Source organism: Eubalaena glacialis, chromosome 4, assembly GCF_028564815.1.
Source record: "Eubalaena glacialis isolate mEubGla1 chromosome 4, mEubGla1.1.hap2.+ XY, whole genome shotgun sequence".
Lineage (NCBI taxonomy): Eukaryota > Metazoa > Chordata > Mammalia > Artiodactyla > Balaenidae > Eubalaena > Eubalaena glacialis.
In genome coordinates, this window is record NC_083719.1 from 92,126,792 (window position 1) to 92,150,335 (window position 23,544).

A 23,544-nucleotide genomic window follows, 5' to 3' on the forward strand; every position below is an offset into this window, starting at 1 on the left:
CACTGAGATGCAATGTAAAACCTAATAATGTCAGTATTCCATACATATTTACACAACTTAATACAGAATAAAGTTTCACAAGAACAAAATCATCATATGATACTAAGGGGCTGGCAGCAGGATGGTGCAGATGTGACCAAAGCAGTTTCGGGGTCCCAGCCCCCGTGCTCTCTCCCCACTACCCTCTCTTCGCGGTCTCCCAGGTTCACTGACTGCACACAGCACAATTCAAAATCAGAGCATCAACTCCCCGCCCAACCAACTCAGTCCCTCTCCAGGCTGAGGACTTTGTCCTTTAATGAAGTGCTGAGAGTTCATTTTGAACATGAACCTTATATAGCAGATGCTGACTCTAAATAAAACCTTAACAAAACTCCTAGCAGAGGAGGATTAGAAAACCTAAGTGGTTAGAAGCAGAGATAGGCACAAAATGCCACCAAAGCAGATGACCTGCAGTCTTGACTTTTGTGACATTTCAGCTCTTGTATTCATTTAATAATTGTGTATTTTAAGTTTCTTTTAAAAGTTTCAATATAAGGAAACTAGTATTATCAATACAATCACTGTAATGGGTTGATGGAGCATTCCCATTAACTTAGCTATTACTGATGACTCAAACACTATTTTCTTGACCAGAATACAAAATAAAAACCATAATCACACAGAAAAAAATGCCCTCATAAAAAGCAACTTAAATTCATTAGCCAAACACTGAAAAGGTACGTATGTATAAAAAGTTATAACTGCATTTACAGTGCAAACTCATGTTTCTTTCTACTCTCTCTTCTGCACATAGAACATCTCTTCAGAAACATCACTGCCTCCCTGCATTTCTTTAAAACACCTGAGAAAGGTAAGGCTCAAAGAGACACCCACTCAAATGCAACAAGTCTCTGATCTTGAGACTTCCACAACACATTTGTTGCTATCAAAGGTCCAAGATTTTCATTATAGCATTATGGTCAAACTTGAAACTCAAAAAGGCTCTGGATGAAAAGGGGAACTTGCAACGTCCATTACATGCCACAGACTGGCCCTCGGCATGTTCTAGCAACTGGTCTTCACCGGAGCAAGGTAAGTCATATACAGCATCTGCTTAAAAAACAAAATAAATAAGCTCAGTAACTTAGTAAGAAATCAAATCCTGCCCTTCACCTTTTGTTATAAAGGAATTCACGTGCAGTATATATTCATCTCCCCACACTCTAAATCTAACCTAAGTAGAACCACCAAGATATCTTCCTTTCCCTAAACTGGTACTCAAGTGTATTTCTAATCTATTATTGCTTATTCCAAACAAACATTCAAAATCTTAATCTCAGCCTTTATTTTAAGACCCTTAATATTCACCTGCTTTCAAAAATGGGCATACCTAGGGACTTCCCTGGTGGTGCAGTGGTTAAGAATCCGCCTGCCAAAGCAGGGGATACGGGTTCGAGCCCTGGTCCAGGAAGATCCCACATGCCACGGAGCAACTAAGCCTGTGCGCCACAACTACTGAGCCTGCGCTCTAGAGCCTGCGAGCCACAACTACTGAGCCCGTGTGCCACAACTACTGAAGCCCATGCGCCTAGAGCTCGTGCTCCACAACAAGAGAAGCCACTGCAATGAGAAACACGTGCACTGCAATGAAGAGTAGCCCCTGCTCGCCGCAACTAGGGAAAGCCCGCGTGCAGCAACGAAGACCCAACACAGCCAAAAGTAAATTAAGTTTTTTACGAAATGGGCATACCTTTGTTTACCACCTATATTTGTATTTTGTGCCAACATAAGGGGAGCTTCTTGACAGAGATCAAAATGTAAACATTATAAAGATTACAATTACAATGTAAGATCTGTAAAGATTCCAATTCTAGAAAAATAAAGCTGGAGGTTATCAAATCTTCAGGGAATATGTCAACCTAAAGAAAAATCCAAATTTTCAAAATCATAGTACAACAGAACTCCAACTTATCAGGGCTTTTTTTTCCCCCCTTAAAGTAGAACAGGGACGTGACCAGGAAAGTAGGTTTGGAATAGACACCAAAAGGTTGAGGCCGAAATAAAGTCTGATATGAGGTTTCCCAGGATAAGAACACTTTTATACTTCCTTCTCAAGACAACTCAAAATTTTATATATCTGAATCATGCCCAACTAAGTTGGATATACATTAGTGTGCCTTCTTTAATGTTCCTAAACATACGGCTTTTTAAAGATTTTCTGAAATAATTGATTTCTGAAGTTACATTACTTCAACTATCAGCCTATCATGCCCACACCACCTAAGGTGGCCAGAAAAGTCCAACTAAGAGGAATTCTACCCCCATAACTTAATGACAGTTCCAACTTCTTCTTACACTTAATTTTCCAAAACAGGGTTAAAGGATCTCTCTCTCTCTTGTTTTTTTTTTGGCCGTGCCGCAGGCATGTGTGATCTTAATTCCCCAACCAGGGATCGAACCCACGTTCCCTGCATTGGAAGCATAGAGTCTTAACCACTGGACCACCAGAGAAGTCCCCAAAGCATCTCTTTTAAAACAGCTTCTATCTTGCTTAAATCATAAACAGTAATGCAAGAAAATATAATTATAATGCTTCTCAATTCTTAAGAGTTTTCTATATGAAAGCCTTAAATCTAGATGGTAAATAAATGCTTACCTACTGCACAGGGAATTTCATACCATTCAAAATAGCACCGAAGAAAAAAATAGCCTATTGCACTTCACAGGGAATTTCATACCATTCAAAATAGCACCGAAGAAAAAAATAGCCTATTGCACTTCCAAATGACATCTACTAAATCAGTATTTACAAAGAGCTTTCTACATTCCTCAACATTACCTTCCAAATCAGATCACACACCTACTCTTCATAACTGAGGATGGAGAAATTCCAAATGTCATTTTAATAAAAGCTATCCTTAGTACCATCTTAACAAGTTGATCATTACCTCAAGTAAGGGGGAAATGTTTCCCTTCTGAAGTTAGCACTCCCCTTACATATATGAGGTTTCTCCTCACCATTATATTACTTGGGTCTACTCCCTGTCTAACCCTTAAGCAATTATTTATTTATTTACAATATTCATGCACAGCACCAAGGCTTCACATTCACAAAAGAAATAGCACAGTGAAAGGGCAAATAATTTAAATAAATTTATTTTAGCCAGTTTCATATTTAGAGAACCTGACCATATATATGAACTCTCTCTCTACAGACCATGTGCAACTCTTTCAGCTTATCTATCACAGTTCATCATGCACCACTAAAATCAAGGTTACTTCAAAACCAAACCGAATCCCAACCAGCAGAAATTTTAAAAAGAAAATGACTTGCCTGTTTCAAAAGTATCCTGAAGCTTTCGTGGATGAAGTTTTTTTTCACATTTCTATTAAAAAACACAAACACACAACCAACATACCATCTCCAGTTATTTCAATTATAAATAAGGAGATATACTATCAAATTTCTCAGGAAGAGAATTAAACCATATAATCACCATGCCCACCTTGCATTGCACCATGCCCACCTTGCATTGCATATTTTTAATTTTATTTTTAATTTATTTTTTTAAGCCTAAAACTGTTTTTAGTTCTTGATTACAATACGGAAACACCAGACAGAAAACAAGAAAATTATTCATTAAATTTCTCAACCCAGAGATAATTACTATTAGCATTCCAGTACATCTTTCCAGCTTTTTTTCTTTGAAGATACGTGTGAATGTATTTTCATATAATTATGTAACAAACAGAATTATTCTATACATAGTATTCTATAACCCACTTTTTATTTTTTTTAACATCTTTATTGGAGTATAATTGCTTTACAATGGTGTGTTAGTTTCTGCTTTATAACAAAGTGAATCAGCTATAATATACATATATCCCCATATCTCCTCCCTCTTGTGTCTCCTTCCCACCCTCCCTATCCCACCCGTCTAGGTGGTCATAAAGCACCAAGCTGATCTCCCTGTGCTATGCGGCTGCTTCCCATGAGCTATCTATTTTACATTTGGTAGTGTATATATGTCCATGCCACTCTCTCACTTCATCTCAGCTTACCCTTCCCCCTCCCCATGTCCTCAAGTCCATTCTCTACGTCTGCATCTTTATTTCTGTCCTGCCCCTAGGTTCTTCAGAACCACTTTTTTTTTTTTTAGATTCCATATATATGTGTTAGCATACAGTATTTGTTTTTCTCTTTGACTTACTTCACTCTGTATGACAGACTCTAGGTCCACCCACCTCATTACAAATAACTCAATTTAGTTTCTTTTTATGGCTGAGTAATATTCCATTGTATATATGTGCCACATCTTCTTTATCCATTCATCTGTCAATGGACACTTAGAATGCTTCCATGTCCTGGCTATTGTAAACAGAACTGCAATGAACATTGCGGTACATGACTCTTTTTGAATTATGGTTTTCTCAGGGTTTATGCCCAGTAGTGGGATTGCTGGGTCATATGGTAGTTCTATTTTTAGTTTTTTAAGGAACCTCCATACTGTTCTCCATAGCGGCTGTATCAATTTACATTCCCACCAACAGTGCAAGAGGGTTCCCTTTTCTCCACACCCTCTCCAGCATTTATTGTTTGTAGATTTTTTGATGATGGCCATTCTGACCAGTGTGAGGTGATACCTCATTGTAGTTTTTTGCCTTTGCCCTGCAGGATCTTTTTTTTTTTTTTTTTTTTAACATCTTTATTAGAGTACAATTGCTTTACAATGGTGTAATTAGTTTCGGCTTTATAACAAAGTGAATCAGCTATACATATGATTAGTGATGTTGAGCATCCTTTCATGTGTTTGTTGGCAATCCGTGTATCTTCTTTGGAGAAATGTCTATTTAGGTCTTCTGCCCCTTTTTGGATTGGGTTGTTTGTTTTTTTGATATTGAGCTGCATGAGCTGTTTGTAAATTTTGGAGATTAATCCTTTGTCAGTTGCTTCATTTGCAGATATTTTCTCCCATTCTGAGGGCTGTCTTTTTGTCTTGTTTATGTTTTCCTTTGCTGTGCAAAAGCTTTTAAGTTTCATTAGGTCCCATTTGTTTATTTTTGTTTTTATCTCCATTTCTCTAGGAGGTGGGTCAAAAAGGATATAACCCACTTTTTAAATGTATATACTATGAACATATTCCTTTTTCAATAAATACAAATCTACACCATCACTTTCAATGACTACATGGTAGTCTATGGCATAGATCTACAATATTGCATTTAATATTATCTTCTTGGATATTTAGATTGTTTCCATGTTTTCATAATTAAGAGCAATGGAGTGGGGGCTTCCCTGGTGGCACAGTGGTTAAGAATCCTCCTGTCAGTGCAGGGGACACGGGTTCGAGCCCTGGTCCGGGAAGATCCCACATGCCGCAGAGCAACTAAGCCCGTGCGCCACAACTACTGAGCCCGTGCTCTGAAACAAAGAGAATCCACCACAATGAGAAGCCGGCGCACCGCAACAGAGTAGCCCCCGCTCACCGCAACTAGAGAAAGCGCAGCAACAAAGACCCAATGCGGCCAAAAAATAAATAAATAAATAAAATAAATTAAAAAAAAAAAAAAAAAAGAGCAATGGAGTGAATATTCTTTAAATTTCTCTTCTAGGGAACCAAGGTAAGAACTTTTTCAGGCTTTCAATATAGCCAAACTACTCTCTAGGAGGCTGTACCAATTAGCAATTTTTAAGTGTTCTCAATATTCTCAACAATACATAAGTGGCTATCTTTTCATCTTTGCCAATCTAATGAGGAAAACTGGCATCCCGTTTTAATTTACTTTCTTTGATTACACATTTATACGTTTATCAGTCACTTTTAGTTCTTCCATTATAAGCTGTTCATATACTTGTTCTCCATCATTAACTTTCTTTTAAGAACTTTCAAAAAATTTATTCAAGTTCTTTTAGACAAATATGAGAGTCATTTGTGAAGTTCCCCCCAAAAAATCAAGGATTCTGATTGGTATTGAATTAAATCTATGTATTAATTTGAGGAGAATTAACATTTTTATAGTACTATCATTTTAATCTGTCCAGCTTTTGTTAGGGACAGATGTTGAATTAGATTAAAAGCCTTCTGACCATCTATTAAGACTCTTCTTTGTTCTTGTCACTATTTCTACCAGAGTGGAGTGCAATAATAGTAAAGGCCAAGTAGTCTAACAGTAAACTGATCTTTAACATGTGCTTGCTAGTGGAATCAATACACCCCAAGTTAAATCAACAGCACCTAGGGAATTCAAGGAAAATACTTTTGTTAAAAACTTGAAATTACTATTATCACCCACTGTTAAAGAAAGAAAAATAGGTGAAGATACAATAAGAAAATTCAACATAGAAATACCAGGACTGGGACTTCCCTGGTGGTGCAGTGCGTAAGAATCTGCCTGCCAATGCAGAGGACACAGGTTCGATCCCTGGTCCGGGAAGATCCCACATGCCACGGAGCGACTAAGCCCGTACGCCACAACTACTGAGGCCACAAGCCACAACTACTGAAGCCCACGCACCTAGAGCCCATGCTCCACAGCAAAGAAACCACCGCAATGAGCAGCCCGCACACCACAACGAACAGAAGCCCCCGCTCGCTGCAACTAGAGGAAGCCTGCGTGCAGCAATGAAGACCCAACGCAGCCAAAAATAAATTAATTAATTAATTCAAAAAAATAATAAAAATAAAATAAATACATCTTTAAAAAAAAAAAGGAAAGAAATACCAGGACATACAGAAAAGATAAGCAAGGAGACTTATCAGTTTATGAATTACTTTCTGGAACACAGACTAAAAGAATGGAAGTAAATGCCTTAAAATGCTCACACGTAATCTGTCTTTCAGCCTAGTCTAATGAATGACACTGGCTGTGAGTATTTTGTTTTGTTTTCGTTTTCTAAATTCTATCAACTTGAAGGAAAATAACAAAAACAAAAACACTGTGATGTTATTCCAAACTTTTAACTTCATTAATACAGACTCTATTTAGAAAAATATAGAGAGAATACTTAGGACTTGTCTAGAAAGCAGGGGTGACTACACACTGTTTCCAAAGTATTAAAATATATCTAAATACCCACATATAGATAACCAACAAGAACCTACAGTATAGCACAGGGAACTCAATACTCTGTAATGACCTATATATGGGAACAGAATCTAAATAAGAGTGGATATATGTATATGTGTAACTGATTCACTTTGCTGTACAGCAGAAACTAACACAACATTGTAAATCAACTATACTCCAATAAAAATTAATTAAAAATAAATAAATAAATACCCACATAAAAAGTAAAGATCAGATGCACATTTGAATCAATGGGATAAACCTATAATTGAGAGTAGGCAGAGATTTTTTTAGTGGGTGAATAGTGCACACACAGCAGGTTCATAAAAATCCTGTCAATATATCAATTCAACGTGCCTTGCCAACGCCCTTGCCCCATCTTAAAAAGCGTGAACTGCCTTCTTAGCATGAGAGCTGTTAACTCTTACCATCAAGGGATTCTGCTGCTTGCCTGGCTGGCTGTGGACCCCATTTGTTCTTTTCTTTTGATTAGGTGACTCTTGATACTGTTTTCTGCCATTTCCCCTCATACTTTGACTCTGTTTTTCCAATAAGAAGAAATAAAATATAAATCTATATAGCATAATGTAATAGGATAAAACAATATACCCCTGTGAATGTATTTAGCTGGTTGAATCAGAGTTCAGCAAAGCCCCCCGCCCCAAAAACCTTCCTTAAACACTGGAGAACCACTATCAATATATTTTCTTATAGAAGATAGTGCTTCACAAAGCAAGAGTCCTCAAAAGATATGAAATAGAAAATATAATGGTCCCTAAGAATCTTTCCACACCTCTTGCCTTATGCCATTTCTGCTCACAGACTGTGTTTACAAGCATGAGGAGTTAAAGAAGAATGGGAGCAAGGAGAGCAACAACTTTGAAAACCTTATGTGACTGCCAAATAAAACCTCTCTGTGAGGGAACACTGAGGCACATTGACTACAGTCCTTAAAGCTGGAAACAGGCAGCAGATGTGATCACTGTTACCCTAAAAATCTGCTTTAAGTTATTAATAAACAAATAGGGATTTTTTAAATTAATAATCTCTTTTTATACAAAATAATAAAGACAACTGGTTTTTAAAATTTGGGCCATTATCCCTAAATTTAGACCTAAAACCTAAACATGCAGTAGTTTACATCTTGCTATTATACTGCTTTAACGAGTTAATTTTCTTAGAAAATAACTCTAAGTTTAACTTAAAACACAGTTTTTAAACATTAATTTGGCCTTAGAGGTCTTAAAAAGACAGCTATTTAAGGGGACTAGCTAAAACAGTGAATAGAATAATTTTATTATTATTTTAAAATGTATAAAAGTACATTTATTTATGTACATTCTATCTACCTACAGAAAAAATTAAGCAGTTCCTAAAATAGCTTGAAAACAACAAGCTAATTTAAAGAAAGAAAGGTAGGGAAATACAGCTTTCAGAAACTCATGTTACCACACACTTTTAATTCAATTTCATTCCATTCTTCTTGGTATTTACCTTTTATTGCGGTACCATATACATAAAATTTAGCACTTGAACCACTTTTAAATGTACAACTCAGTGGCAGTGTATAGTCACAATGTTGTGCAACCACCACCAGTATCCATCTCCAAAACTTTTTCATCATCTAAACAGAACTTCGTACCTATTAAGTAAGTCCATATTCCCTCCTGTCCCTCAGCCCTGGTAACCTCAAGTTAATTTCTGTCTATAAATTTGTCTACACTAGGCACCTCATGTAAGTGGAATCATACAATATTTGTCCTTTTGTGTATGGCTTATTTCACTTAGCATGTGTTTAAGGTTCATCCATGTTGTAGCACGTACGTATCATAATTTCATTCCTTTTTTTTTTTTTTTTTAAATACTTATTTATTCATTTGGCTGCGCCGGGTCTTAGCTGCAGCATGAGGGATCCAGTTCCCTGACCAGGGATCCAACCCGGGCCCCCTGCATTGGGAGCGTGGAGTCTTAACCACTGGAACACCAGGGAAGTCCCTTTCATTCCTTTTTAAGGCCAAATAATATTCCATTGTATGTTTATTTTGTTTATCCATTAATCTGCTGACAGACACATGGGTTGTTTCCACCTTTTGGCTATCATGAATAATGCTACTGTGAACACTGGGATATAAGTTACCTGTTTAAGTCCCTGCTTTCAATTCTTTTGAGTATGAGCCTAGGAATGGAATTGCTGGGTCATATGGTAATTCTATGTTTAACTTTTTGACGAACCATCCAAACTGTTTTCCATGGCAGCTGCACCATTTTACATTCCCACCTGCAATGCACAAGGGTTCCAATTTCCCTACATTCCTGTCAATACTTATTATTCTCCATTTTTTTAATTATATTTTTATTACTTCATACCTAGCGGGTATTAATAGTATCTCACTGTGGTTTTGATTTGCATTCTACTAATGATTGTGAGCATCTTTTCATGTGCTTATTGGCCATTTGTATATATTCTTTAAAGAAATGTCTATTCAAGGTGTCTACCCATTTTTTTAATTGGGTTGTTTTGTGTGTAGTTGAATTATAGGAGTTCTCCATATATCCTGGATATTAATCCATTAGATATGTGATTTGCAAATTCTCCCATTCCATGGGCTGTCTCTTCTCTTTTGATAGTGATCTCTGATGCACAAAAGTTTTTAATTTTGATGAACCCAGTATATTTTTAAAAGAATGAACATAAAAAGAGTGGTACTCAAATAGATGGCTAAAGTAATAAAGACAGATAATACCATGGATTAGTAAGGATGTGGAACAAATGGAACTCTCATATATTTTGCTGGGGATATAAATTACTTGAGAATATTGTTTGCAGTATATACTCAAGAACATAGGCATATCCACTGCTCCAACATTTCTACCCAATTCTATATACCCAAAAGAACTGTGTATGTTCCTCAAAAGACATGTACAGAAATATTCATAGCAGTATGGTTTGTAAAAACCCCAAAGTGGAAACAACAAACATGTCCACTAAGAGTAGAATGGATAAATAAACTGTAATATAATCATACACCAGAATACAACACAGTAATGAACCTTTCACTGGTAGCATATTAACCAAAATCAGATGTTAATTCATATTACTTACTACACTGGATTAATACCAAAGCTGTAAAGGTTAAGGAGTCTCATCCCTACTTCAAATCACAAGTCAGAAACACAGGAGACTTGGATTAACAATTCAGAGCTCTACAACTGTTAATCTGTAATTCCTCAACTCAGATACATTTCAAAGTCAAATGATCTAAAGTTATGAAAATCTTTAAATGTGTATCACTCACCTTTGCTTTTAAAAGGTCAGACATTTCAGAATGATTATTATTATATGGTTTTTGTTGCAGTGGTTGCCTGTGCTTTACCCACTGGTCACCGGGAGAACCTTCAGGAAATAATTGCTGACTGTGGCGGAATTTGGTTCGACTACACCAAGATTTAAAAAATAAAAATCAGATCAGAAAATTTTCACTTATAGTTTTTCTAACACCTGTTAGTTTATCTTACAGACTACAAATTTTACTTTATTTACTGTCTTTCTCTGCCCACTGGAGTATAAGTTCCATGAGGGCAGGGGATTCTTGTTGACTCTATCACTTTACCCCCAGCACCCAGAAGAGTGCCTAGCATTCCATATTTCTTGAATGAATTAATAATCTGTTATTTTTAATCCCAAAGTTTCCTAAATTTATTGATACCACTTCCTCCCTATAAATGATTGTACTTTTAAAAATCTGGGGAGTTCCCTGGCGGTCCAGTGGTTAGGCCTCTGCGCTTCCAGTGCAGGGGGCACGGGTTCGATCCCTGGTTGGGGAACTAAGATCCCGCAAGCCGTGATGCATGACCCCCCCCCCGCAAAAAAAAAACACAACTGAAGAAAATAATTCTTTCATAAATTTAATAAATTTAGTAATAAATTCAATAAATAAATCGAGTCGAAACAAACAAATGTCAGTGGATCTTCCTTCTTAACAGGACAGACAACTCAATTCTTTACTAGGATGCTTAAGTATGGAATTTGATCTGGCACAGGTCAGTTATGGACCCTGGCCATGCTGGAAGAGGATCTGAAAAATTAAGCTACATTGTACAGCAAAAAATTCAGGAGCTCAAAAACAATGGAGAAGTAAATTAAATAAAGATCCAGTCTCAAATACTTATGCAAAAGAAACCAACTGTAACAGTAGTTTGTAGTAAAGATAAGAAATCGTATTCTGTAGTACCACATACATGTGTAATACAGTTCAGAGTCACTGATCCCAAGATCCATATTATAGTAAGATTGTTTTTGAATATTTCAGAATCTGTCCCCTTTCCCATTTAAAAACTGTAATTAAATTGCAGACTCTCTACTCTTTCTTTAGACAAAATTCAGATGTTTCCTCCAACACATCAATAGATGTTATTCTATATGCTAAAAACAGACACCACCCTGCCTAAGAAACCTGAAATTTGGTTAAAGAAGTTGCTTTATTGTCTCCTTATTCCATTCTCTAGGACCACAAACCCTAACACTGACTGAAAGATGTGGGAATCTTATCACACACTATGGTGGACAGATTCTCCCAAATATGAACAGTGACACAATTTCTTTTCAAACACTGTCACTATTTCATGACTTTTTAGTAGTGATTGGGTTTTTTTAATCTTGACTACATTCCTGTCTACTTTACTCTTTTTCTTTTTTATTGCTTCCCTTATGTTTAGTAGTATATAATTTGGTGATTATAATCATAGATTCTGAAAGGCAGAAATGACCTTTCAAGGCATTTAGTCTAATCTCCTATCCTCATAAAATTCAACTAAAATGGAATATTCCCTATGTGTTTAAAAAATATTGACTGCAGATGTGGTTTACTCCTATTGTTTACTTTTTAAAGCTCTGGGATAAAAACAGAACACCTAAATTAGAGAAAGTATAAAAAGCAACTCTCTCTGAACCTAACAAAGGCAAAGTTCTAGCAAGCTGATTACAAATACATATACTTATTTAAGAAAATTACTTACTCAGCCTACTCTATAATTGTGATTTGGATACAATTACATTCCAACCAAGAAAATGCTCTTTGCGGTTCATGTCCATGTAATAGTCACTCTTTATAATATACAGTCTAGGCTAGGGAAAGAAAAGAAGCAAGCCCAAGCCTTCACAGTGCTATCTTTCTGAACAAATTATACATACACCAGCATCCCTCATCTCCTCTACACAAAAACAAACTTCAATATATTCCCCCATTCAACCATCTTCAGAAACTCAATTATTTCTAAAGTAAAGATATGAGAACAGGGAAGTAACAGTATAAATATACATACAGAGGATTTTTTTCTTTTCCTCATATTCTATCTATCCATCTAAAAAGTTGATAAGCTCTTATGTATACCATTTTAAAATATGCCTGAAGCTCCTTTCCAACTTCAACTAAGCTCTCATCAAAAACCCTTAAAAAAAATTTCAATTATTTGTGAGACCAGTAACAAAATAGTACCTACAAAAAGGAAGCCAACACCTCTGCAAACTTTATAAGCAAAATGTCACTGCATTAAAAACTATCAAAATGTCAGAATCCTACACATATATTTCTTTACCTCAATTTTTCCACAGTGGGTTTAGCTGGTGTGCTACCAGCTGAGGAAAATCCATTGTCGCTATCTGAGGAATCGCCAAATCTTCGAGAAAGCCAGTCCCTTAATGGTCTATGGAAACATTAAGAATTCAATTTTAAAACTTGGCTATGTAAAGAAACTCACCATCAGAATTTAGGAAGTTTTGTATTTAAAGAAATACGAACATACCTGATAAAAGGAATGGCCATAAAAAATTTGTTTGGTGCCAAACCAAGTTTGGATTTTGGGGTCATATCATTTCTATGACAGGGCAATTTCTCAATGGAGAACCACTCAATGTTCTGAAACACAAGAAAATAATTCATTTTGTTAGTTATTTATTATCAAAGAGTTTCTAAAAGCAATTTCCTACATCATTTAATTGGGATACTGTCCAGCAATCTAAAAATACTTTTCAATTACATACCCGAATTTCTCTTCTGGTTTTCGGGTTAAATTTGGTATCTTTTGGAATTCCTGGAATGATGTACAAACGAGCAAGCTGGTCATTGATTCGAAGTTCAATGTAATCATCCTTACAAATATAATCTTTAATATCAAAACCAGTTTCTTCAAAGACCTGGAAATAACAAATTTGGATGATGATTTTCAAGTTTTGCTGTTAGACCTTCAGTTCATTAAAATTTGTTTATATCAAAGACAAAAATTCGGGACTTCCCTGGTGGCGCAGTAGTTAAGAATCTGTCTGCCAATGCAGGGGACACGGGTTTGAGCCCTGGTCCGGGAAGATTTCCACATGCTGCGGAGCAACTAAGCCCGTATGCCACAACTACTGACCCCACATGCCACAACTAATCAAGCCAGCGCGCCTAGAGCCCGAGCTCTGCAACAAAGAGAAGCCACCCCAATGAGAAGCTGGCGCACCGCAACGAAGGGTGGCCCCCACTCGCCGCAACTAGAGACGAGCCCACACGCAGCAACAAAGACCCAATGCAGCCATACGTACATACATTCATTCATTTATTTAAAAACCACTAAGGAAAAAGTCAGAATATTTCAGGGTCTAGTTCTAGCTGTGCCTCTGTTGAACTGTTCACTATGGAAAAACCTCCTTGCATACCTGAGCCTAAGTTTCTTCACCTATTCAGTGAAGGGTAACGTGGGAAATTGTGACTTACAATAATATATATTTGGTCACTGTCCCCCTTTCTGGTAAAAAATCTCCTAAAACCCTTGGAATGTCTTAAGTGACGAAAGCAAAAGTGTCTGTTATGTTAATTAGGTGACTTAGGAAGCCCACCTAAGGATTGAAGCTGGTGGCCAGGTGATTAAGAGGGCTGGAACTTTCAGCCCCTCCTCCCCCACACCTCCAGGGATTGAGCTCAATCGCTAATGGCCAATGATTTAATCAATCATGACTATGAAATGAAGCCCCCCCTAAAAACCCAAAAGGAGAGTTTCTGGTTTGGTGAACACATGAAGATTTGGGCATAGCAGTACCCTAGAAGAGAGCATGAATGGGACTGAGCCCTTAACCTGTGGAATGTGATGCTATCTCCAGGTAGATAGTGTCAAAATTGAGTTGAATTGTAGAACACCCAGCTGATGTCCAAAACTTGCCTGCTGGTGTAGGGAAACACCCCCTACACACACACACACACACACACACACACACACAATTGGGTCCAGAACCCTTACGATGTTAGAATACATCAGTGGTTCCCACTCTGTGGGAAGTCACTGGGAACTCCATATGGATTTTATTCACAGCAACCACAAATCTACATGTATACCAAGCTACAGAATGAAAAGTGTCTTACACCAGCGGCTGGTTTCGTGGAAGACAATTTTTGGGCTGCGGGGTGGGGTGGGCACCGCTCACCTCCTGCTGCGCAGCCTGGTTCCTAACAGGCCGCTGACCGGTTCCATTCCGTGGCCCAGGGGTTGGGAGCCCCCGTCTTTCACAAAGAAAATCATTTCTCAAACATGAAAACGGAATGTGATTAATACTAATATTTAAGTGGACAGATTCCAAGAGTATAGCTACAACCACATTTGCACATGTGTGTGTGGGGAGGTGTTGTAAATGCACTAAAAATGAGAACTAGTGAAGTGGATTAATGGTTCTAAAACTGCCTTTCCTCACCGTGCCTCAAGGACTACGGGAACGTAAATCTCAGGAATAAAATGTCACATCTAACCCTCACCTTTTCCTTCAGCCAGAGGACCCATCCTTAATTTGATTAAAATCCCGGGCTTCTGCTTAAAATTTAAAAACCACTGATCCCTCTAGCCTTAAAGTTCTCCTTCAGATAACATTTGTGTTCTCTGACAAAGTCCTTCCCCACTTCACCCCCAAATGAAAAAGGCTTTGGAGCTTTAGTGTCTAGTAACCAGTGTGCATCTTTTACACTGGAGTTCGTTCCTCCTCTTCCCTCTAGTTTCAGCATATTCTAACCAATCAGTGGGACAGAACATGCACAGGCCTGAATCTCTTACAAGGTATGGGTGTGAAGGAGCTATTTCTATCCATTTTTTTTTTGTCTCTTCCCTCTTTCTCTTGCCAGTGCATCTGACAAGAGAAAGGTATATCTTTCTACCTTCCTCAATAAGGGCACATCTATACTTGTCTCAAACATGTGTAGACTGTAACTCCCAATTTAAGCTCCTCTACGACACCTAACTCATTTCTGTATACTCCCAATTATGCTAAACCTTTTCCTAATTTTAAGAACTAGGTGAATATACTTACTTGAAAACTGCTCTATGGTATATAGAAAAAACAGACATTATTTGTATTTCCTACTTCTGGAAATGACAGAGTGGGAACAGAAATACAGATATGCTACCAAAAAGAAAAAAAGTTTTCTTTTCCAAATAAAATTCCAAAATAAAATTCTTTTTTTTTTTTCTTGTGGCTGAACCACTACGGGTTTTTTTTTTTTAAGGAATTTTTTTTAATTGGAGTAAAATTGCTTTACAATGTTGTGTTAGTTTCTGCTGTACAATGAAGTGAATCAGATATATGTATATCTATATCCCTTCCCCTTCTTGGACACAATAAAATTCTGAAGCCTCAGTGATAGAGATTTCGTAGTTTCCCACATCCCCAAATCTTAACATTTATATACATAAGACAATGTAATTAAACCACCAATTGTGGATTTATTTCACAACTCATGTATGCTATCTGGAGTGAAAGCCCAGATACTCTAGTTTTCCTTTTCTTTGCAACTAAGGTCTACCCTACTCTACTGCTTCAGACATAGCTTAAAAAAATTTTTTTTAATTGTAAATCAATCGGGATGGATATTAGATTTATAACTGTAACAATTAGGACTGGTTTACCTGAAAGTTTACACATCATTGACATAAACCTGTTTCTCTTCAAAGTTTCCATTAAGAAGGTCAAAAGGGAAGACAAACCAGAAGACATTCACAATACACTCAAATCCAGACTATATTAAAAAGTCCTATATATCCACAGGACAAGTAAACCAACTTTTTAAAAAAATGGGTAACATGTAAGTGGGTACTTAATAAAAGAGGACATTCAAATGGCCAATAAGAATATGACAATGTGGTCAACATCATTAGACTTCAGAGAAATATAAATTAGAAGCACAATGACAGACCATTACATTCCCATGAGAATGGCTAAAATTTTTTAAAATTGAGATATAATTAACACTATATTAACTTCAGATATACAACATAATAATTAACTTTTTGTATATATTGAGGAATGACCATAAAATTTTTCCCAGTTTTACTGATATAACTGATATATATTATTGCTTAAGTTTAAGGTGTACAGCTTAATGGTTTGACTTACATATACTGTGAAATGATTACTCCAAGTAAGTTTAGTTAGCATTCATCATCTCATATACATACGATAAAAAGAATAAGCAAAAAAAAAAAAAAAAAAAGATTTTTTTTTCATTGTAATGAGAACTCTTAGGATCTACTCTCTGAGCAACTTTCATACATATCATACAGCAGTGTTAACTATAGTCATCATGTTGTTCACTGCATCCCTAGTACTTATTTATCTTCTAACTCAGTTTGTGCCTTTTGACCACCTTCCTACAATTCTCCTCTACACGCACACACCCTCTGATAACCACAAATCTGATCTCTCCCTCTATGAGTTTTGTTTTTTCAGATTCCACATATAAGTGAGACCATACAGTACCTGTCTTTGTCTGACTTATTTCATTCTGCATAATGCTCTCAATGTCCATCCATAGCACAAATGGCAGGATTCTTTTCTTTTTTTTTAACAGCTGAAATATATTCCATTGTGAATATAACATACCACATCTTCTTTAACCATTCATTGATGAACACTTAGGTTGTTTCCATGTCTTGGCTGTTGTAAACAATGCTGCTATGAATATAAGAATGCAGATACCTTTTCAAGTTAGCATTTTCATTTCCTTTGGATATATTCCCACTAGTGGAATTGGTGGATCATATCGTAGTTGTAATTTAATTTTTTGAGGATCCTCCATACAGTTTTGCATAGTGGCTGTACCAGTTTACAATCTCAGTAACAGTGAACAAGGGATCCCTTTTCTCCACATTCATCTGTCTTTTTAAGGTGGCCATTCTAACAGGCATAAGAGATATCTCATTGTGGTTTTGATTTGTATTTGCCTAATAACCTAGTGATGTTGAGCATCTTTTCACATACCTCTATCTTCCATTCCATTAGCCATTCCTCTATCTTCTTTGGAAAAATGTATATTCAGGTCTTTTGCCTATTTTTTAATTGAATTATTTGTTGAGTTGTATGAGTTCTTTATACATTTTAGCTATTAACCCCTTATCAAATATATGGTTTGCGAGTATTTTCTTCCATTCCGTAGGCTGTCTTTCTACTTTGTTGACTGTTTCTCTTGCTGTACAGAAGCTTTTGGGTTGATGTAGTCGCACTTGCTTATTTTGGTGCTTATGCTTTTGGTGTCATAGTCAAAAAATCATTGCCAAGACCCATGTCAAGGAGTTTTTATCCTGTTTTCTTCTAGGAGTTTTATAGTTTCAGGTCTTACATTTAAATTTAAGTCTTTAATCCATTTCAAGTTAATTTCTGTGAGTGGTGTAAGACAGGGGTCTAGTTTCATTCTTTTACATGGGAATATCCAATTTCCCCAGCAGCATTTACTGAAGAGACTTCTTTTCTCCATTGAGTTTTCTTGGCTCCCTCTTCAAATATTAGCTGACCATATATGTGTGGGTTTATCTGGGATCTCAGTTCTATACCATTGATCTATATATTTGTCTGTTTTTATACCAGTGCCATACTGTTTTAATTACTATAGCTTTATAGTATAGCTTGAAATCAGGCAGTGTGATGCCTTCCACTTTGTTCTTCTTTCTCAGGATTGCTTTGGCTATTCGGAGTCTTTTGTGGTTCCATATACATTTTAGAATTTCTTTTCTCATTCTGTAAAAATAATGTCGTTGAAATCTTGATAGGGATCACACTGAATCTAGAGATGGTTTTTGGCAGTAATGACATTTTAACAATATTAATTCTCGCACTCCATGAACATGGGATAAAAATTTTTTAATTTGTAATTCTATGTGTAGGTCAGGACAACTAGAACTCTCATATGCGGGTGATGGGAATGTAAATTGGTTCAACCACCTGGAAAACCACTGGCAGTAGATATGCAACTTCCCTATGACTCAATAATTCCACTCCTAGAGAAATGAAGGCTTATTTTCCTCAAAGGACATGTACAAGAATATTTACAGCAGTTTTATTCTGAATAGCCAAAAACTGGATACAATCCAATGCGTAAGAGAATGGATAAACTGTGTTATATTTGTACACTGGAATATTACAAAAAGCAACTAAAAAGGACCAACTGCTAATACACACAACAACATAGATGAATCTCACAGGCATTATACTGAGCCAAAGACATAAAACACAAAGAATAACTATTGCAAAATCCTAATTATATGAAGCTCAAGAACGGGCAAAACTAATCAATGGTGATAGAAGTCAAGATAGTGGTTCCCTTCAGGAAATGTGGGGAAAAGTAGGCATTGATTAAGAAGGGGCAGGAAAGAATCTTCTGAGGTGCTAGAAATATTCTTTGACCTAGGTGGTGGTTTCACAGGTATATACATATATAAAAATGAATAACCTGTTAAGATTAGTATATTTTATGTTCTTATCCTCCAACAAAAAAAGTTTTAAAATAACTTTATATAGTTCTTAATTCTATTTTTACAGTTATTCCCTTTAACTACCTTCTTTGAATAATACCTTAAAATCAGAAATTAGTATACATACCAGTCACGTATGTCTGTATAATAATTAGAAACTATGCTAAAGGTAAACTGTATATTCTAAGTTCCTTGCGAGCAGAGCCTGTTACCAAACAGAATCTAACTGAATACATGCTTACTAAAACAAGTATTGGAGGACTGAGGGGCTGTTTCAGATTAGAAACTGAAAACATAACAATTAAATGCAAATACAGTGCATGAGCCTGGATAGGATCCTGGATGGAGGAGGGGGTGGAAACTGCAGAAAAGGACCATAATGGATCAACTAGTAAATATGAATATGAATTGTCCGTTAGGTAACAGAACCTATCAATGTCCCACTCCTGAATTTGATAATTACACTGTGATTATATAAGAGAACTTCCCACTTCTTAAAATTTACATGCGTAAATAATAAGGGGTTAAGGGGCATTTTGTCTGCAATTTACTCCTAAAGTATTTAGCAATAATAATAAAAACCATTCACCCATATGTATCAAAAGTAATAAAGCAAATATGGCAAAATATTACCAGGTGAATCTATTCTTCATATTATTCTTACTATTTTTTTCTCTATACTTGAAATTCTCTCAATAGTAACACAATTTTAAAGAGTAACGTAATTAATGTTCAGGTTTTTCTAGTGCATTCATTCAAATATATCCTGTGTGCTTAGTAAGTGGCAGGTACCGTCCTAGGCACTGACTTCAGAAATGAATAAAGCAAGCGCTGCTCTTTAAAGAGCTCCATCCAAAAAAGAAATGATAACTGCAATATGATATACGTGCCAAAAGGTAGGTGGGTGCTATGGGAGTACAGAATCAGGGTGCCTAACTCAGCCTTGGTTACAAGTAAGGTGTGGTTGTGAGTTGGGGTGGTCACCTCTGGAAGGCTGTCATGGGCAGCATCCTATTCTGCTGGATACACTTGAGCTAGGACTTGAAAGATGAACAGAAGTTTGCCAGATAGACAAAAAGAAAAAGACATTCCATTCAGATAGCTGGGAATGGCTACAGCTGAAGAATTATATGAGAGGAAATGGTACAACATGAGGCCATCAGCCTAGTTTAACAAAGGCAGCTTGAAACCCTGTACAACCAAACTTAGAATAAACATAATATAGTGACAGACCTCTTAATTCTAAAAGTGATAGACTGATTTACCTCTAAAATTAGGTATTCATTCTCAACAAATATTTACCAGGAAAAAATTTTAATAGCTCACTTACATGTATAGACAACAAATATAAAAATTTTAATACCATACCTTCTGTGTATCAAATCCATTCCTGTATTATAATACAGACTTAATGTTCCTGGCACATGGAATAGGACTAATGTCTCAAATGATATCAGATAAAAATCTCTACATAAGAGTAAAGAAATGTGCTACCCAAAGAACACCAGCATAGACAATGAAATCCTCTGGGTAAAATCTATGTCTTATAAGCCTACAAGAGGTAGAATAAACCAACAGTTCCTCTGTACAAATTCTATCAAGATTAAATCACATAAATGCATACTAAAGTAAGCTTTATTAGAATAAAATATGTTGTTCTGACAAATAATAAGCAACAATATGAAATCCTGAAACCACAAGTGAACTGCCAAGTATTCCTTGTTCTCAAAAACAGTTGGTGTTTCACCGCAACTGATAACAAAAATATACTAAGGTTATCCTAATATAGCCTTTCAAGAATATCTAGAAAACATTTTTCATATCCCTGTCCTAAATCTACTTCACCGAATACAAGTGATCAGAAATAGGGACTTCCCTGGTGGCGCAGTGGTTGAGAATCCACCTGCCAATGCAGGGGACACGGGTTCGAGCCCTGGTCCAGGAAGATTCCACATGCCACGGAACAACTAAGCCCGTGCGCCACAACTACTGAGCCTACTCTCTAGAGCCTGTGAGCCACAACTACTGAGCCCACGTGCCACAACTACTGAAGCCCGCACGCCTAGAGCCCGAGCTCTACAACAAGAGAAGCCACCGCAATGAGAAGCCCACGCACAGCAACGAAGAGTAGCCCCCGCTCACTGCAACTAGAGAAAGCTCGCGTGCAGCAATGAAGACCCAACATCGAAGACCCAATGCAGCCAAAAATAAACAAACAAATTAATTAATTAATTTAAAGAAAAGGTGATCAGAAATAACCCAATTAACAAAGGTGAACCAAGAGGTCAAAGAGAAGACTGGAAATTACTAAGTGAGATGGCCCTTAGCTTTCTATTGACCATTATTCATACCTTCTCCCTGAGAAGCCTGCTTGCCACTGCTTCTTTTAGCTCGGTCCACAAACAGCCATTACAGGATGTGTCAAATTCTGCTGTAGCATAACAAAACACCTCTATACAGCCATATATGGTGAAATAACAGTAATATAATAATAATAAACCACATTAAAATGTTATTAAGCAACCTAAAATAAAGCTAAGCATCCATGGAAGAACTGAGTAACTTAAAAACAAGAGAAAAAGTGCTTAAGACATCAGCCTAAGTCTAACTAATGGTAGCTAGAAAATGAGGGCAAAACCTCTCCATATATGTTAATACAAGTGAAAATGAAAAGAAAAAATGTAATATTAACATAAACTCCTATAAATGGAATAACAATCTGGTTTTCAACTAAGACACTGGGTGGTTCGCCCCTCCCTCAAACAGTGTTGCTTTTATTATACTGCAGTACCACCAAGTGGCAGAAGGATACACTGCAACTCTAGCACTGCTAATTGAATACTTCATCACTCAAAAATGGCAACTACTATGGATTGAACCCTCCAAAATTCTTATGTTGAAGGCCTAACCCCCAATATGACTGTATTTGGCGATAGGGCCTCTGAGGAGGTGTTACAGGTTAAATGAGGTCATATGGGTGGGGCTCTAATCCAATAGGGCTAGTGCCCTTATGAAAAAGAGGAGATGCTAGCACACTAGCTCTCAGGGCACTCACACAGGCATCCGGCAAAGGCCACATGAGCACGCAGAGAAAAGGCAGCCAACTGCAAGCCAGGATCAGAGTCCTCACCAAGAAGTCAATCAGCAGGCAGCTTGATCTTAGACTTCCCAGCCTCCAGAGCAGTAGAAAATAAATTTCTATTGTTTAAGCCACCCAGTCTGTGGTATTTTGTTATGGCAGCCTGAGTGGACTAATACAGAAATGCTCCACCTTAATCCCAAAACTTTTCTCTTTATGAAAAAAGTATTCACTTAAAAATCAGGAATAAAAGTCAAAAGACTTGCCTTTAAAACTTCTAGCCTCAAAATTTACAGAAATTAAAGTTAAACCTTTTTTGACAAGTTCCTTTATCAGCTAAAAGAGACTACTATTTAGATCAGAAAGGTTAGAAGTTAGGATTAATTCTTATTATCAAAGGGAACATTTTTTTCCCTGAAATTAAAGGACTGTGGTTCCTAAGTATGCTTGTGCTTTCCTCAGAGCAAGACAAAAACTCTAAAACAGGGGGAAAAAATTCATATTGATCCTACAGAAAGGTAAATGTTATTAGGAAATAGATAGATGTACTTAAAAATCACAAATTCCTTCTGTTTTCATCTGTGTGTGTTTAGAAATTCTCACCCATTTACAAATATTCCTTAACTGCCTATATAGCAGTCAAGAACATGAACTCCAGAACCCAAATACCCAAATATCTCTGTTTTGCTGCTTACTGTAAGACCATGAGCATGTTACTAAACTGCTCTGTTTCAGTTACCCACACCTGTAAAATGGAGATAACAATTTCCCATAATGGTTGTATCTTTCCCCACAGGATTCTCTTTAGATCTTACAATCCACACTCCATTCTCCCACTTCCCATCGCTCCAAGAATAAATTTTATTTACTTTCTTACAAATTACAGTGATCCACAGTCATTACTGAAATCAGCACCACATAGATAGGACAACTTTTTATCTTAGTATCCCAGAGTAGAGAACAAACAAGATAAACCAAAGTGAAAACTGTCTCAGTTCACAGGTTAACTTACTCTTTTACCCTAAATATCCTATTTCTGCATCATCCTGACTCTTTATAATACAGTGCATAAAACTCATCAGATGGAGGTTTCCAGCACTCTTGGGTCTAGGGTCATTCTTCAGTTTTTCCAAGGTTAGGTATTTGATTCCTCCAAGAAGATCCAATTACAGAGACAGCTCATTTCACACAATTTAGCCTAAATTTCTGTTATTCCAGTTATTATCTTTTCTGGACCTGGACAACTATCTCACTACTGTAGGACTAGTCTAACTCCATGTTTAAGATCTACAGATCAAATCCTCTAAGTAGGATGCTATGGTTCCCATTTTGTCCTTCCTTATAAGCAAGATGACTACAAAAATTGAAGGCATAAAAAGGGAAGACTTTACAAGTACTCTGTTTCATCTCCTGCCATCTACAGAAGAGAAAGGAAAAGCTCTTAGAGGATGTGGCAATTCCTCATCTGCTTCCTAAATAGCTTTCGATTTTAAAGGGTGGGCATAAACCTTCACCTACTTGTACATAAAAGCTTTGTCTATACGCTGTTGCAAATACTTGCTTAGGTAAGTTGTTCCATACTCAATTTAAAATGCAGCAATTTTCAATCATTTTGAAAAGCTTACTCCAAAGTAAATAACTACTAATAGTTTTTC

The 23,544-nt window shown here is 36.7% G+C and overlaps 1 protein-coding gene across 3 annotated transcripts in view; it reads right to left on the minus strand.

Annotated features, from left to right (window-relative positions):
* Window positions 1-628: 628 nt before the first annotated feature.
* The window catches only part of DCP2 (decapping mRNA 2), a 44,797-nt gene continuing 21,881 nt past the window's right edge, over window positions 629-23,544 (minus strand). For 2 of the 3 annotated variants that reach the window (XM_061188050.1, XM_061188048.1), the window contains 7 exons: window positions 13,091-13,243; window positions 12,853-12,965; window positions 12,646-12,753; window positions 10,347-10,485; window positions 7,479-7,589; window positions 3,317-3,368; window positions 629-1,092 (listed from right to left, as the gene is read on the minus strand). In XM_061188050.1, the coding sequence (XP_061044033.1) occupies window positions 929-1,092; window positions 3,317-3,368; window positions 7,479-7,589; window positions 10,347-10,485; window positions 12,646-12,753; window positions 12,853-12,917 (639 nt within the window). In that variant the 5' untranslated portion in view covers window positions 12,918-12,965; window positions 13,091-13,243 and the 3' untranslated portion in view covers window positions 629-928. Of the gene's footprint in view, window positions 1,093-3,316; window positions 3,369-4,290; window positions 4,352-7,478; window positions 7,590-10,346; window positions 10,486-12,645; window positions 12,754-12,852; window positions 12,966-13,090; window positions 13,244-23,544 lie in introns of those variants that run through there. The other variant, XM_061188049.1, reaches the window with a different exon arrangement.